At 47.7% G+C, this 17769-nt stretch overlaps 1 protein-coding gene across 1 annotated transcript in view; it reads right to left on the reverse strand.

Annotated features, from left to right (window-relative positions):
* Window positions 1-2544, reverse strand: part of robo2 (roundabout, axon guidance receptor, homolog 2) — a 165883-nt gene extending 163339 nt beyond the window's left edge. Inside the window, exon 1 of the mRNA XM_079732933.1 lies at window positions 2108-2544. Coding sequence (XP_079589059.1) covers window positions 2108-2162 — 55 coding nt within the window. The 5' untranslated portion in view covers window positions 2163-2544. The remainder of the gene's footprint in view (window positions 1-2107) is intronic.
* Window positions 2545-17769: the final 15225 nt, after the last annotated feature.

The raw sequence follows: 17769 nt of genomic DNA on the forward strand, positions 1-17769 counted from the left end.
TGCCTAAGTGGACTCATGGAAGGGGGGGGGCTCCTCCCCTCTCCAAGGACCCTCCGATTACCCCTGAAAGGGTCGAGGGGTGGATCTACATGGATGGGGATGGGTGGAAGAGGATGGCGTGGGTGGTGGTGGAGGTGGAGGGGGTGGTGTTGGGGAGGGATGACATGGAAATGATTGGGGTAAGAGATTCAGTGCTTTCGAGGGGAGAGATCTGAGCATCCAGCCATGCCATCGGCCAGCGCTTAGCAACCAGTGGGTTTGGCCGAACAGGAAACAGGGAGAAGCAGAAAAGCCACCACAACAAAAATAGGGGAAAAAAAGAGAAAAGAGATAAAAGGGAGAGTGGGAGCCTATTCCAACCGACACAAAAGGAATTGAAGCAAATGGAGGCGTTTAGAGCAGAAAGAGAAACACATTGAAATAGCCTTGGAAACCGAAGCCTAGGCTTAAAGCTGAAATGAAATGAGAATATCTGCGGAAACAGACAGACAGTTTGAAATAGCAACTACAAATTTCCACTGAATTCGCAAATCATAAAAATACAAGCCTAAACAAAAGATTTTTGATATGAAGCCCAGAGCAAGCACTTGATATTTACTGTAAGCGTAGGAAACACAGAAGACATGTCCCTCATCCCAATTACTCCAGTAGACCAAACACTGAGTCCTGCTCTAATGCTCTCCCCCTATCACGCTCTCTCTCCCTCTCTCTCTTCTCTCAAATCCCATTTTTCTGTGTGTGCGCAGAGTCGCCGATACATGCAAGTCATCACATGTAGGCTAGTCTGGGGCGAAGCCCTTCTAATCCATCCATTAAAGCAGCGGGCTCGTGGGCCAATGAATCCCGGGAAGCCTTGTAAAACCAGGGCAGAAAAGGGCTGAGTTTGCACTCAAGGCTAAATTTGATGAGGAGGGGTTGAAGCTCTGTCATTAGCCGCCCTACTGTACCGAAATGTAACAGCAGGAGCACTCTCTGCCAACCCCGAAAAACCACCATCATCATTATTATTAAAGATGAATCCAACATCTAACAAATGGGTGGGGGTGGGGAGGTGGTGTGTTGGGAGGGGGGATGGGGGGCTCGGAGAGGGTGGTGGTTAAGTGTTTCAAGTTTGTGACTGATTACTATGTGACACAAAACCACAGGCCTCGAGTCTCAAAGCATTTTCTGTGGCGCATAAGCTCCTCGTCACAGTAGCAGGGCATAGGCATACACAGGAAAAAACACTGTCTTGTTAAATTACCGCCACAGAGGGTTTGAAGACCCGCTGCCTTGGGGTTTGCTGAAAGGGACACACACACACACCAGCATGCACTACGGACACACTCATTTCCCAACAGTGACGTTTTTTTCTAACCCACACGTTTCTTGAACCTAACTCCACAGGGAGTAACTGTAGCTCATTCTAAGTGTGGCAACAGCATCACGTAGGCCTAGGCTACTGGTGTTTCAGCCCGCCTGCCAGCAGCGAACCCAATCCTACGGTATCTGCTGTGTGGTCCCACTGTTTAGTCCCTCCGTTTAAGCAGCAGCGTAATTGCACTCGGTGGATGTTATCTGTAGTCGCGCAGGTCACGGCCAAAGGTCTGCTGGCTTCATAATGTCCGCAGTGAGCCATTTAATAACTTGCCGAATTGGCCATCATTTGGCTATAAGAGTAGATCAGCTTTTCCATTTAATAGTAATGTTTGACAAAATGACTTGGATAATAAATAATTAAACAATGTTGTTTTTTTCAATACAAAATTAAATATTTAATTATAATAGTAATATCAATAATACCTTATCATACCTCAAAATAATAATCATATTGATAGATATAGGCAACTGATTCTAAGAATAAACTGCACAATTTATTTTATTACATTATATTGGATGAGCCTAGGCCAACTGTAGCTGTCGCTTGACTGAGGACTATAATTGGCTACCTGATATTGGTTATGAAATATTAACCAGCACCCAGATGACAATGAGATGGTGTAAGACGTGAACCAGTAATAAATTAATAAATGCCACTGTAACTCCAAAATAGTGAGCTTTGTAGTGCGCTGAGAAGTAGACTATAGTATATTTAAAATGCAATGGCAGGAGGCGTGGGACAACTTACCATCAACTTGAAAATACAGTAATCCGCCAACGAGGATGAGTGCTAGCGGACCCATACTAGCACATTAAACATCCACAGCTGGCGCGCAAATCCCTCGTCTCACTGCGAAATGTCCGAAATAAAAAAAACACCTATATTCCTTATGTGTCACAAAGTTGGGAATAGCTCCTAGTAACTGACTAAAGCCAGTTTCAATGTCCGAGGAATAAGAGGATCCATCCTAGAGCGCGGTTACCCCGAGCTCGGGCTGGAAGACATATCCACAGATCGCTCCTCAGACCCTATCACTCACTCGCGATCTTAGAAAGTGTCTAACAGAAGGAGCTACTCGAGTCCAACCCCCCACCCCTTCTTCCCCTTAGTTTAGGAAGCCAGCTGAACTGGGGATCCACGCGAAAACCTCCGCGATCGCAGATCCCGTCCACGGGGGAGTAAGCGTGCGCTTCCTCGCGGTTCCTCGGGATGCGTCTTGGAGCACCTTGAGGTGGGTCTCCAGCGGCACCCTCAACAATCTTCGCCGACGTCTCCTCCAGTTGGATAAATATTTGTGAGAAGGTCACAAATAAGTCCTTTGGGATTCGTGCAAAAATATCAAATAAAAAGTGGTTCAAACACAACACAACACTACCGAAGAAGCCTCGCTCCGAAACCCTCCTCGTAGGCTCGCAGAAGCGTAAGCCTTTTTTAAAACAGTGTAGTCAATTCCAGTACATGTCAATGTGAACATGGATTCTGCACTCCCTCCTGCGGTTCCAACGGCGCGGCCACTAGGGGCGCTCACAACACGAGGAGTCCACGGTCTATGCTCACTCGGCACAGCCGCAACTCCGACTGATCGCGCACACAGCACCGAGAAGCGGAGCGTCAGGAGAGAGCTCTGGGAAGTGGGAAGGGAGAGAGGAGCAGGGAAGGACGGTCAGGGAGAGAGAGACGGAGAGAGAGAGGAGAAAGAGTCGTCTATCGGGGCTACTTTGAATCTCGGTCTGAATCTCATGGTCTAAACCTGTCAATTGTTAAAGATTGCCAGCCTTTCCGCATGAAAGTACGAATTAGAGGACGCATGAAAAAATCATGTCTGTTTTCCCTATAACTCCTTTTGGTTTTTTGTGTAAAGCGGCCAACAGGTAGGACTAGGCCCACTGCGGACGGGCTGATCAGACTTGAAGCCACTGTCTCAGTGATTTTCTTTCAATTAGGCCCTATTTGATTGATTTCATTTTGTGATGTCGATACATAAATATGACCATTGCATTTGATTTGATTGAAAAAATAAACAATTATCATCTTTATTATGAAGTGTTTGTGTGTGTGTGTGCTGGGTTGACCAGCCGTCATCATTGATGAAAACATGCTAAATCTGCGTGTTTTAGTGGGGAGACCATGTGACTAGTGCATAGCCCTACTAAATACTAGTCAGGCAAATTAAAATAATTCCTAATTTAAAAAAAGCTATCAGTCCTGCATTAAGAGAGGGCACTGCTCACTCGACATCAATAAGTTCACGAGTAGAATAGGTCTGGGTATGTCTAATAACATGCTCCCGTCCGGCTGGGTTCATGAAGGTGTGCAAAACATGCCGTGTCTGTGGAGCCTCGGTCGGCATCTAAGTTCTGATGCAGAGAGAGGTGCTTGCGTTTGGTCCGCCCTATTGCTAGCGCACTGTTTCACTTCCATATGATAAAAAATAAATAAATAGATAAATAAGATATGAGCTGCGAGCTCCCCCTACCGGCCGCAGTCGTAATGATTTTTTGGTCAAAGAATGGGTGTGGAACACAGCGGCTGAATCAAAAATGATTTCACCCGGATATAGGCAAGATTATTTTGGATAATGTTGGGGCAGCATAAAAAGATCTTACGCTCATATCATGTGATTATAGTCTATTAAACTTGTGTATTTAAACTTAAAGGCAAAAATATCCTGTCAAAATGATATAAATAAAGAGTTAAAATAAGTAATATAACAGGTTGGTAGGCGTCTTTTGACACACCCATTAACCGATAGCACACCAGCGTTCTAGCCAGAAAGCCACTGAACAAATCTGGCAGAAATCCAAGTCACCACCATGCATAAGTCTGTCCCGCTTTCCATAGTGGAGTCAGGTATGTGTGTGAGGGCGTGCCTGTGTGTGCACGCTCGTAAGAGGGGAGAAACTCAGCCATAATGATTTGACTCCCCTCTATATTGCTCTTTGTTGCGTTCCCTACTTTGTTTGTGGGGCAACGTGTCGCAACCTGCCCTAAAAAGGACTTCCAGGCACCTGGAACACGCCACACGTCTGCCTGAGCCGACGGCAGCTCAGACACCGTGATCCGTCTTCATGTTTTAATGTTGCTGAGCTGCATGCAAATGCTCCATAAACACCACAGCCAGCGCTGTCCTAGATTTGGCTTGAAATTCACACGCGTGCATCCACACAGGCACAAGAGCACACACACACATATACAAATTCACACACATACAGAGACATGAGCACACACACACATACAAATCCACACATACAGAGACATGAACACACACACACACACACACATTCAAACACACACAAGCATACACTCATACACAAACAAGCACAAGCACGCACAAGCATACACACACACACACACACACACACACACACTAGCACACAATAGCACACACTCATACCCAAGCACAAACACACACACACACACACTAGCACACAACAGCACACACTCATACCCAAGCACAAACGCAGACACACACACACCAAAGCCCTAGGCAAACAAATATGTATTGAGTCATCAATGCAAGTGGAGGTTCAAGAGGAATAAAAAGGGAGGGAAACAGAGAATTGGAAAAAGGTCACTTAGTGAGAAGAAAAGGCCCCTTCAAAAATAAACAATCGAGTGAATCGCTTTATTGATTGAAAAAAAGACTAGAATGTAATTCTCTTTGGTTTGCCCCCTCTGCTCTTTATTAGCTGCTTTGAATCAGCGCACTGTTGTCTCTCTATCGGATGAGTGCCGGTCTCTAGGATTCTACATATCTGCGCCTGTGTCTGAAAGTGGATATATTTTAATTAAAATGGTGGCTGTGTTTACTCAGGGCCAGGCATGTTACCGAGAGACAAGGCTAGTGAGTCTAAGCCAGGGATTCATACAGCTCAGTCTATCTTGATATGAACGCATCCTTCACTCTCATGAAGAAGGATGACCAACTCCTGGTAATATCCAACAGGGTAATCCAAAACACCGGAGATTAATGGCCAACCTTATGCTAATGTTGCTAACGCTACGCTATCTTTGTTTGGCTTCATCTGCTTGCTTTCAACGTTTTATTTATTTTTTTACTTTAATTCTATAAATGAGGAACATCTGTGTGGGGGTATAGGAATACATAGACAGAAGTGCTGGCATACACAAAAGCAAAGCGAGGCCAAGTTGTAGCACTTTGGAGGGAAATATCTATAACCATTAGACACGTACAAACTGACAATTCATCATGCGCGGATGTAGAGACACAAAAGGAAGCGCATAATGGATGGAAAACATACACCCACACAGCGCGCTATAATGAAAACGTATGCCTACCGCCGTATGTCAAAAGAGATCATTTGTTTCCCCCTAAACAAATCCTAGCCCAATTACTGTCAGCTTTGTTGTGAAATTCGGTATTAATAATTAAATAAAAAAAGAAGGAATCAATCAGATAATTGTCCATTATTGTCTTCGGACCACCTGATCACCAAAGGAAGGATCGTGTGTCCGACTGTGGAAAGCGTTCAGCGGCTGATTAGCCGGTTAGCGTGTCCAATCGGGTTCCCTCACCGCTCACAACCATGACCTGACCGGACATGGCCAGGCCAGGCCGCCAAGGCCACGACCGCTGGGCTCCTCTAAAGCAGGCATTCACAACCCAACCAGGGGTGAACCTGTGGTACCTCGGGGGTAAGTGATCAGGTTCCAGGGGCTACTGAAGCTGTAGATGTAGTCAAGATGTTCATAAATATGAGTAGGGTTGATTATTCGTATTTGTTGAATGCTGAGGGTTGCGGATCAACAACGTGGAAACCACAAATAGAAGTAGACCTCGTCTTCTTTCATTTTAAACTCATAGGCCACCGTTATTAATGTTGATACTTAACGATAATCGTATACAATTGGTTGAACGGAAAGTATTTCTAGTTGGAGGTTAAAGGAGTTCCTGAAGCATACTGATGTGGTTGTGGGGGAACATAACACAGATGGAGAAGCACTGCTCTGAAGGCCAAAACACATACATGGTCAAACATTACAAAATGCTACCTGGACCGAGAACTCATAAGCAGAATATCTTTTGTTCGTTTTAATCAACACACCAGAGGACACTTTAATGGATAACATAATAATCAAGAACAGGATACAGTTAGCAAGAAAATAACAATCCATGGTGTTTCAAACGTGAAGTGCCACACACCCTTCATTAGCATGTCCCTTAATTGCCGCTGCTAATGACAGAGGATGTTGTTTCATCCTCCGCCGTCGTTTACCAGTGAGACTCACGTCTGCTTCACCGTATAGAGGCAAGCTGTGGCCAACAGGGGGTCCGGAGAGACAGAGAGATGGATAGAGACTGAGAGAGACAGAGAGAGATAGACACAGACAGAGACAGAGAGAGACAGAGACAAAGACAGAGAGAGCGAGAGGCAGAGAGAGGGAGACAGAGAGGGACAGAGAGAGGGAGAGAGGGAGCAGTACTATTATTGTTACTCTACCTTATTTCATTGTTTAACTTCTTGAGCAATGTCATACAAAATCTGGCCATTTATGCTTGAACTGAATCAGGAGAGAGGGAGAGAGAGACACACAAAGAGAAGGCAAGTGAGAGGGGACGAGAATGAAAGACCTGGAGAGACAGAGACAGAGGGTCCACGGTGTATATACAGGGCAGGACCCCCCCTCCCCCCCCCCCCCAGCCTGTCTGTGTAAGGCAGCAGTGCCATCACACCGGAGGGGGGGGGGGGGGGGGGGGGAGTTTTACGTTTAGGACATCATAGGTCAAGAAAGGGCCCGGACGTGGCGTTCTCTGCATAAGGAGCTCCACCATGAATCAAGTGCAGAGAGGGGACAACACAGAGAAACCTGAGAAGGTTTATCTAGCGCTCCCCCCCCCCACCCCTGTCCATCAGACGGAGAGCTGGGAAAGTGTTTTTAATTGTGTGGTGGGTCAGAGGTTTCCGTAGCAACATCCTTTATGATCAGAGCAGAGTGGTATTCAGGGAGCTCTGAGCCAGCCATCCCCCCCCCCTTCTTCAGGCCCTGGGTCGCTGTGTGGGTGTGTGCATTTGTGTGTGCATGTGGATGTGTGTACGTGAACATGAACGCGTGTGTGTGTGTGTGTGCGTGTGTGTAGGTGAGCATTTGTATGTGTGTGCGTGTGTGTGTGTGTGCATGTGTATGTGTACATGCGTGCCTGTGTGTAAGTGTGTGCGTGAGTGTGATGGCGAGCACGTGTGTGTGCGTGCGTGCGTGCGTACGTGTGTGTGTGTGCGTGTGAATGTGTGCACGTGAACTTGCATGCATATGTGTATGTGTGAGTCTGTTGGTAAGCATGTGTGTTTGTGTGTGTGTGTGTGTGTGTGCGCGTGTGTGTTTGTGTGTGAGAGAGCATATGTGTGTGTGTGTGTATGTGTGTGGGAAAGCATGTGTATATGTGTGAGGGCAATGCGTGTGTATGAGGAGGGACATAGAGGTGGACAGGGTGTGCTTGATTTTCTGTACAGGAGGAGGAGGAGGAGGAGGACGGAGACTTGTAGAGGGGTGAATAATTCAGATGTCCCGGGTAGAACCACCATCAGCCCAGCCCAGCCACCGTAGCGACACCTGGGGAAGGTGTGGGGGTACCTGTGTGTCCCTCTCTCCCCCAGCAGGGCAGGGCTCTTCGCCCATGATCCTCCTCTGTCAGCAGGCCTGTCAGTGGGGCCCGGATCAGGCTCTTATTAATGGGCCCCTATGCCACACACACACACACACACACACACACACACACACACACACACACACACACACACACACACACACACACACACACACACACACACACACACACACACACATTAAGCAAGTTCACTCCACAGTTACGCAACAAGGACGTGTGTGCGCAAGATGCCATCACCTTTAAAGAGAACAGCGCACTGAAACACACCAAGATGAGGAACGGGTAGACACAAACGCATGCACACAAGCATAAACACAAACACACACACAGGTATCCATATACATACACAAACATCAAATTCACACAGACACACACACACACACACACGCACACACACACACAGGCACCCAAACACACAAACACAGACACACACAAACATACACACACAAACACAGTCATCCACATATACACAAACACCAGAGACCCACACGCAAAAGTACCCAGATAGACACACATACAGTCATCCTAACCACATGCGTACAGTACACATCAACAGTCACACACTCCACCTATGACTCTTAACACACCCCAGCATAATGTTGAGACTCAATCCAATGGGTCTTCATTGTTTAGCCACTGTTTAAACAAGCCCTGGCTGGACGACAGGGAATCCATCGCCATGAGGTATTCCTGTTGGACCTTGGCTTTAACCTCCGCGACACACACGCACTGCCTGAGGGGAACTAGACACACGGTTACACAGACAAATCTGTGAACCTCTTACCGTGATGCATCGGTTGGCCCAGCACTTCGCAAACTCATACTCTCGCTGCGGAAACACATCTGGCCAGGCTGTTCCTCTGCCAAAGCGTCTCTCTCTCCTTGACTATTTTAAACCTGTGGCTGTGGAACGTGACACAAATGCGCTAGCGCAGTGACAAAGAGCGGAGGAGCAGATCCAGGATAACATTATACAAAGCCCAACGGATCCGGGGTTTCTTCCCGAGCCAATCAGGAAGACGCTGTCGGAACCATGGCACAATGCAACGAGGCATCCTCTGCCTGGCTGATACTCCCAGAGAGGGGCTTATTGCAGGGGGAAGGGGGGGGGGGGGGGGAGTATGGACGACGGGACACCTGAGCTCTGTGTGGATGGAGGACATTATCAGCAGCACGTGGGCTTTGTATGAATGTTCATCCCCCCCCCCCGCATCTTCGTCAGGTTTCACCGGGGCAGGGGGGGAAATGGGATTACTGTGGGGAAGTAACTGCTTGGATTATTTATTTATTTATCTACTTAATGTGGAGCTTGGTCCTGTTACTGTCTTGTACCTTACTGAGGTTTTTTTTGTTTCGAATGTGAAATATCTGAGACAAAAAACTGTATGACGGCCTCTCTCTCGGTTCTGTTCCATAGAAACAACCGAGGAGCCTTCGCTGTCCGACGTGAATCATACACGGCCCGCCTGCGCGCCTATCAGCACATTTACAAGCGGCCTGGCCCATTTCTAACCAGCGATAAACAGGCGTTGGTACAGAAGCTGCAAACAGCCTGCCAAACACCACGCTGCTCGCCCCTATTCTAATCTCCCCAGAAGTCCTGACTCACAGGGCTTGTTATGGCAGATGACTTGCGAAAAAGGCACAAGACTTGCGAGACAAATCTTGAGGAAATTGCTGTGATTTATGACCCTGTGTTTTCCGAGAGATGCTGAATGCCCGGGAGTCTGCGCGGGGGTGGGCTACCGTAAGAACAATTCGTACGAGCTCATTCACTTTAACAACCGACAACAATCTTGTTAAGTAAACTGGGTTTAGGGTGATATTATATCAGGGAAAAATCAAACAAAATGGGGAAAAATATTCAGAGGAATCTGATCCCTCGTTACTATCCCATTTCATATGTCGTAAAAATCAAAACAAAAGTTCACGAGGACGTATAAAAACGATTTAAGACGCACACACACGGACACATCTGACTTGCTCATTAAGTGAGGACGAAGCAGACATTCCCTCTCGCTCCTTCAGTCTGGAATCTCTTGTGTGTACACAGATCACTCTTCCATAAAGAGAGCCAGGCTTTCCCAAACCACTAAACGTTCCGAGGCTTTAACGGAGCGGGGGGGGAGGCCCTGGCGCTTAGGGTTCTGGGAGCTGTTGTGCACCTGTAGATCTAAGCCAGAGGAAGAAGGGGCTGGAGGCTTTATGGGCTCTGGCCCCAGTAATGACGCAGTGAATGGTGCAATAATTCACACCTGACTTCAGAAGAATTTCCCCCAGGTAGGCTGGATCTGCCAATGGGTACCATGGGAACCTTGAGCCGAACCACAAAGCACCCAAGTAGTTCCCCAGCAACGCACAGCGGTCTGAGGACAGTAAGCGAGGGACGATCTTTTTTTTTTTTTGTCACTCGGTTTCAGCTGATACTCTCGTTCAACTTTGCTGGCTCCGGCCTTGCCTGGCCCGGTGGAACGAGAACAACTGTTGGACTTTTTCCAGCACTTTAATGTGTTTGTGTTCCCCAGGTGGGGCTGGTCAAAGCAGGTGAGGAGACATTCCGAAGCAGCTGCAGGTTCAAGGTCCACTGGGGATTTGCACCAGTCTAAAAATAGAGCTGAGGAGGAACAGAAGTTCAGGTTCACTAATGTTCTCTCTCTCTCTCTCTCTCTCTCTCTCTCTCTCTCTCTCTCTCTCTCTCGCTGTCTGTTTCGCCTTCCTCCCTGCTATCTTTCTCTCTGCCTTTTGCAAACCCCATTTTAGACTGTCCTGATATGCTGTTCACATCGAGTGGCAACAAATGACTGTTGTTGAGTTTATGTTTAACATCATTCGTTGTCCTGATTTAGCGAGTGTTATCATTCCTTACGGGCTGGGAGCATGAAAACCCAATCCCCTCATTCACCCATTCATTCAGTCGTTGATTCATGATCGTGTTGATTGGTTCATGTTCGCATTGGTTTATACACTCATTGGTGCACTTGTCCACTCTTTCATATTTACATAACTGTTCTTCTTCACAGAATCCCTTGAAAACTAGGTTCGAAAAAAGCTCCTAGGACGCAGGCTCATTAGCAGAACTTAGTTCCTCCAGAGCACAGCCTCTTAATCTGCCCTGGTAAAATAACTCCTCCCGTCTGTCCGCCCACGCCCGGCCGGACGGCCCTGCGTGGGTGACAGGGCGCCGGCGCTGCCAAGCCTCGGTAAACAGTTTTACTCACACTGAGACGCCAAGGCTGACCGCCACTAATGAGCTGGAAGTGAATGCTTAGACGTGATGAGTCACAGAGAGGGAGAGCGGCAGAGATAGAGGGGCAGAGAGAGAGAGAGAGAGAGAGAGAGAGAGGGAGAGAGAGAGAGAGAGAGAGAGAGAGGGAGGCAGATAGTGAAGCAGAGAGAGAGGGAGAGAGAGAGAGAGAGAGAGAGAGAGAGAGAGAGAGGGAGGCAGATAGTGAGGCAGAGAGAGAGAGAGAGAGAGGGAGGCAGATAGTGAGGCAGAGAGAGAGAGAGAGAGGGAGGCAGAGAGAGAGATGGGAGCGTTCGGAGAGCAATGGGAGAGAGAAAGAGAGACATAGATGGTAGAGACGTGAGAGAGAGAGAGAGAGAGACAGAAGAAAGGGAGGGGGAGAGAGATGCCTTCTCATGCATCTCCTCTCAACATCCCATTCTTATCTGTGAGGACCCTGTCCTTCCCTCCTCCTTCTCTTCCTCCACCCCCTCCTGATCAGACCCGCACCAACAGGCGTCATTAACAGCTCTGGCTATAGCCTGCCGCCCCCGCTTTAGCCCGCAGCTATCTTCACCCTGGACCAAGGCTTCCAGTCAGTCTGAGGGAAATCCCAAGCACCTCGGTCAGACGCAAGGCCTGTGACCTCAGCTTTGTTTGTTTGTCGGAAAGCTTTACTGTTTTTAGCTTTAACAACGTAGTAAATGACCTTCAACGTGACCTCTAAAACACTCACACGCATAACCAACTGCTACTTAGCGGAAATGGCTTTCGGCTTGCGTTTTGAAGAAAAGCAATTGCATCGTGAGTGCTGAACGGGATCGTTTGGTCACAGTTTGTACCGTTTTAAAATTAAAGTTAAATTGACGTAATTCAGCCTGCTGTACTTTTTGATCCTTTGATTGGAACAAGATAATTAGACACTCCAGCTAGGTAGGCACCATTTTGGCAGTTCAATTAGTATATTAAGTGTTTAATTCTGAGCGGCTAGATTGTATGGTAAGTAAGCAATTCTTATTTCTTATTCGAGTTACCCCGGTGTGATACAGATTGTGAGGCACTTGTATTTAAAAGCGGCCGTAATCACTTTAAAGTCGTCACTATTTCTATTTAATGGTTATAGCACAAAGACCCCCAATTACCCGAATGTATTAAAATACACGAGTCAACACATTTCAGTGAGCTGAAACAGACGAGGTGTGGCTTAAGGTGGATCATGAATTAACGGCTTTAATTGCACCTCCCCGGTGCGGGACAGTGAAGGGGTCAGATTGAAAACAGTAACTCCACGCTGGCAGGGCTTGTCGTCAATAAACAGACCCAAGGGAACACTATTGGGCCATTGGAGATAATAAAACCCGGTCTTTCCACTTTAAAACCCACATTGACTCAGAAGAGTGGGGAAAACAACAACAAAGGCAGAAAGTTCACAGACTGTATTTTCTGTGGAGCTGCCATCCACAGCAGATAGGCTCGCATCAGGAGGATTTCGGCGTAATTGCGCCACAGAGCAGCCTAATTGTCAGCAACGTCAAAATGTATGACAAAGGACCGGTATCTCAGCGGCATTCCTTGAGCTGCTCACCCCAGCGAATAGTTTTTAAATTATTCACCAGGGAATCCAAAACGGGGGTTTGTTGAAACGCTTCGGTGAGCGAGAGAGGGCTTCTCTTACCATTAATCAATGTCTTACCTACTGTCGTTAATCTCATTTCTCTCTAGGTTACCACAATCCACCGCAATTATTCTTCCCTTCACTGACCCAATTGTCTCTGTCTCTGTTACAGTGGAGAACTTTATAACGTATGAATATGTCATTGTCATATGTGAATATCCCCCCCCATATTCCCTTGCCCCCTTCTCAAACAGCTGTGAGTGTAGCCTCGAGTTATGTGGTTCAGATGTTACCTGTTTCTCGTCTTCTCATCTCATGTGAGATCAATTTCACCCCATCTTTATATTTTTAGCTCAAGTCGTTTCTAAGATATTACTTTATGCTTAAGAAGTACATGATCAAATACCTCAAGCACATAGCAAAAGGTTACAAGCCTAGATCAGAGAGAGGCAGGATCATCTAATTGTTGACCCCCAACGGAAAGCTACTGGCTCCCAATCTACCAAAAAAAAAAAAAATTCTTCGGATAAAAGTGGCCGTACATATATGATAGTACTAAAACAGTTTAAGCAATACTCAAATGGCTTTAAGTAAGTCATACCCGACGTTCAGAATTAATAATAAACGTGGAATATGAGATTCTAAAATGCCTCTCTGCCTTTCTGCAGGGTTACGAAAACGTAGAGGTAGTTTGCTACTTAGGGTCCGTTTCTCCCTGCAGCCCGGACCAGATTGTTCCTCTGAGCATGTGCTTCATTACCCCCGCAGCCACACTACGCTCCGCGCTGGAGAGGAGCCCAGACCCCCGATCTGCCCTTCTTCCTCCCCCCCCCCTCCCCATTCACCTCCCCCTCATTCAACTCCTGCCCAGCGTCGCCTCCCCCCCTCCCCTCTCTCCGACCTGAACGTGCTCTAATCATAGCCAGCCAAGAAAATGATACCCCGCCCGAAAAATACATTAACATCGCCCGCTACACCATCTTCACCTTCACAGTCAGGGTTGGAAAGCGAAACAAATGAATCTCAATATTGAAATGTGTTTTCCCCTGTAGCCTGTGATGTTCTTCGGTCCTGGCATTAGCGAACATCTGTTGTCTCCTGCTGCCAGGAGAAGGAGGGACAGGAAATGGGTTCAGCGCCCGCATCTGTGGTGTCAGAGTAAAAGTTTGACAGCAAGAAGTTGCGCCGACGTCATCCCTGGTGGTTGATCCCCAGAGAGGAGTTCACAACAAGGTCACAGGTGTGTTATGAGGCACATTCTGAGAAAAGACTAACTCCAAGTCTGACTTGTTTTCAATGAAATAATTCTGTGTGACAAATATGCTGTATTATGTGTATACTAACATTGGCTTTCTGCTCAGAAGGACTTGATCAATTTTCCACCACAGCTGTATAAACCCTCCTTTATGAGAGGGTAACGCATGCAGAGGTGTTCAATATGTTGTGGTGCAGTAATAGGCATGGAGAGTTCAAAGGTGGATCTTTCTGACATTTCACTCGACCATACATAATGTTTAATAGATATCGCCAATTAAGGGATTTGGTGAGGATAACACACACAAACACACTTATGCACACACACACACACGCACACACACACACACACACACACACACACACACACACACACACACACACACACACGCACACACACACACAGAGCCGCACCCCTGTTGTCTGAGCACCATTGATAAAGTCAAATACGGGGAATCAAGATCAGAGTTAATTGGTCCACTGAAAAGGGAGGTGATTCAAGGCCCCGGGGCAGCGGACCACTCACAGACCCCAGCCACTCTGACCCATTTGGGAGAGGGACAAGCGTCTGGTCACAGGGCCGCCCCAGGCTCCCCAACCGCCATTATGTTCTCAGCGATACGCTTCAGAGACAACACCGGACAGAACAATGGCATGGCACATGCATAACGGAATTCAAGCGTGGGTGTTAGTGTTATGTATGTGTGTGTGTGTGTGTGTGTGTGTGTGTGTGTGTGTGCTGTGTGTTTGCATGCGTGTGTGTGCAGGCATGAACATGTCTGTGTAGGCTTGCCACTTGTGTGTGCCTGCCTTCACCTGTATCTGCAGGCAGGCACACACTTTTACAAGCATGCACAGGCATGTGAACATAAATATATTATATGCATTTGAGCACACATTGATGTCTGCTTGAGTGTAGAACCGCACGCACATTCATTCACACCACGCACGCACGCACGCACGCACGCACGCACGCACACACACTAGGCACTAAAGTACAGCCCACAACAAACATTAAAGTCATCCAGTTACACTTCATAACGTCCCACAGCGCTTTAGATGCTGAACATCACCAGGGCGTGGTTGTTATAGCCGAGGATTTACAACACAATATCCCCCGAGAAGGCCAGTGACAATATATATCACTGTAGTGCCACACCCACACCACCAGTGTCACCCGGCATCATTTATAGATAACAGTGTTCAGCTCGTGCTCTGACTTTGGAAGCCTCAACTGTTGTACATTGGATTTGAAACGCTTGCATCTTCCTCATGCATTCATTACAGTTTGTGGCCGTTATATATTTTTCATAGCTTTCAGCCCAAAACAAAGCACCGCCATCTTTGGACATCGAGTGTGATAAGTCCAGGCTCATGATGGTTAAAGCGAACAGTTAATAGCCTAGTCTAGCTCGTATGGGTTTTATTGGGTGTTACGGATTAGGACTGAAATGTGCGTGATGCACCGCCTGCTACACGTAGCGATGCTGGTGATACCGCTCAGACAAGTTAAAAGCCGGCTTTATGAAACACATACGTGTGTGTTCAACACCTCAGAGTCCAGGTGCGAACTTGGATACTTTGTGACCTCTGGTGCGGTTGAAACATGACACAAAGGAAAGGGGGAGGCAGCTAGCGTCATAACCCTCCCCCCTTCTCACCCTGACCCCCCTCACACCGCAGAGACGTGGTCATAAACCACTGGAGGAGGAGGACGAGGACGAGGAGGACAAGGAGAAGCGGGAGGAAGAGGAGTAGTAAGAAGACGAAGAGGAGGATGAGGACTAGGAGGAGGAAGAGACAAGGAGAAGGACGAGGAGAAGTAGGAGGAGGAAGAGGAGGGGGAGGAAGTTTAGGAGGAGCACGAGTTGTAGGAGGAGGAGGTGGAGGAGGAGGTTGCGGCTGAGAAGGAGGACCGAAGAGGAGGAAGATGAGGAGGAGAAGGAGCAGGAGGGGGAGGAGAAGCAGGAGAGGGAGGAGGAGGGAGGAGGAGGAGGTAGGCAAGTGGATGACATGGCGGAGTGCGCCCCACTGTCCCTCGTCACCTGCGACCTTCCTCTATGCGTCGGCTAAACGTCGGCCGCAAATCAGTCCTGGCGGACCCAGCCACCTCCCCTCGCGGTCGGACGGCTGGATGAGTTACACACGCGGTATGGATCGCCACCGCCTCTCTGCGCTCTAATGAAACCCGGCTTGTGCCCCATGACATTCCCCCCCCCTGCCCTAACTCCCAATCACCAACTCAAGGGTGGCGGGGAGGCCAGGCACGACCCCTGGCCCACACCCTCGCGCCTCTCTGCCTCACGCCCTAATTGCTGCCTCATAGGCAAGCAACAGAGCAACAAATCCGGTTAACGGCAGTGGAGCATCGATCCCAGGCACACAGCACGCCGGCCTGGGGAGGGAGCTCCAACCCCTCCACCAGCACCACCTCCACCACCTCCACGACAGGCGACCGCCTCCTCTCTCCACACCTCCGTCCAACCCCCCACGCCTCCCTAGGTGGGGTGAGGGGGGGGGGGGGCTTTCAAGCCCTTAGGGAAGCCCCCTCGCCCGATAAAGAGCGGTGCCTCTCTGACAGAATAGGAACCAAAAGAGGGTCAGGGTGATACAATTACTGCTCCGCGGGCCTGACCCTGACTGTATGGGGAACAATAGCCAGAGCTGCTGGGGGAGGGGGGGAGAGGAGGGAGAGAGGGCGGGACTCAGGGAGGGAGGGAGTGGGGGGAGAGAGAGAGAGAGAGAGAGAGAGGAGTTGAGGGAGGCCCTCATTATGGAGACGGGGATAGTAGACCTGTTTGCTCCATTAATGAGTGCTGAAGAAGCACTTTCCCGTTGTCCCAGCAGGGCCATTACGTGTGCAGAGTGCACGAGATGCAACAAATACTGAATGGCAACATTGGGGATATTAAGTCAAAGGACCCTGGAAGCCATTAAAACACAATGACTATTCACTGTGGATAGTGACTTCATCCGTAAAGAAAAACGAATAGATCATTAAAAAAAACAACAACATTGTGACACACATACTGCCGGACGTTAATATTTACTACTACTTAGTCATTTAGGCGCATAAAAGCACTGAATTAAAATGCCGTCTGTTGCATTGTGGACAGATCTAGAGAACAAATAGCTATGAACACGTTAAGATCCATCCATCCATCTCTCATACATCTACTGCCTTGCATGCCCGGCAATATGCAGTTTGCAAATTTGCTTAATTTCGATGTAATACCAGCCCTTACATATAGATTATGAGTTATGTTTGCATTAATCTATAGATTTATGCCAGCATTATTTGTGTGATTTAAGAAATCCAGATGGAACCGGTTGTGACTTTAGCCCTCTATCATCTCTTTTCAAGGCATCTTTTCAATTTATAGTGAACGAATGAACAATTTGTTAAGTTGTTTCATATTAAAAACAGCTTTGTGCGAGAACGACATTATGCAAAACTATACATGCTGAAGACATTACAGCACTGGCACTAATAAAGAGCAACGTACTTCTGGTTTGAATATAAATATTTGGGTTTTCTAACCAAGAACAAAATTATTGAGAATATATAACCAACAAAGGACATGATTGATTGTAAATGTGCTTGAAGCGAGGAAATCACTTTTGAATGCGCTCAAACAAGCTTGGAACAAAACATTTGAGTGTGCGGGTGGTGTTTGGCAGAGGGGAATTAT

Source organism: Pollachius pollachius (assembly GCF_949987615.1).
Source record: "Pollachius pollachius genome assembly, chromosome: 3".
In the NCBI taxonomy this organism is placed as follows: domain Eukaryota; kingdom Metazoa; phylum Chordata; class Actinopteri; order Gadiformes; family Gadidae; genus Pollachius; species Pollachius pollachius.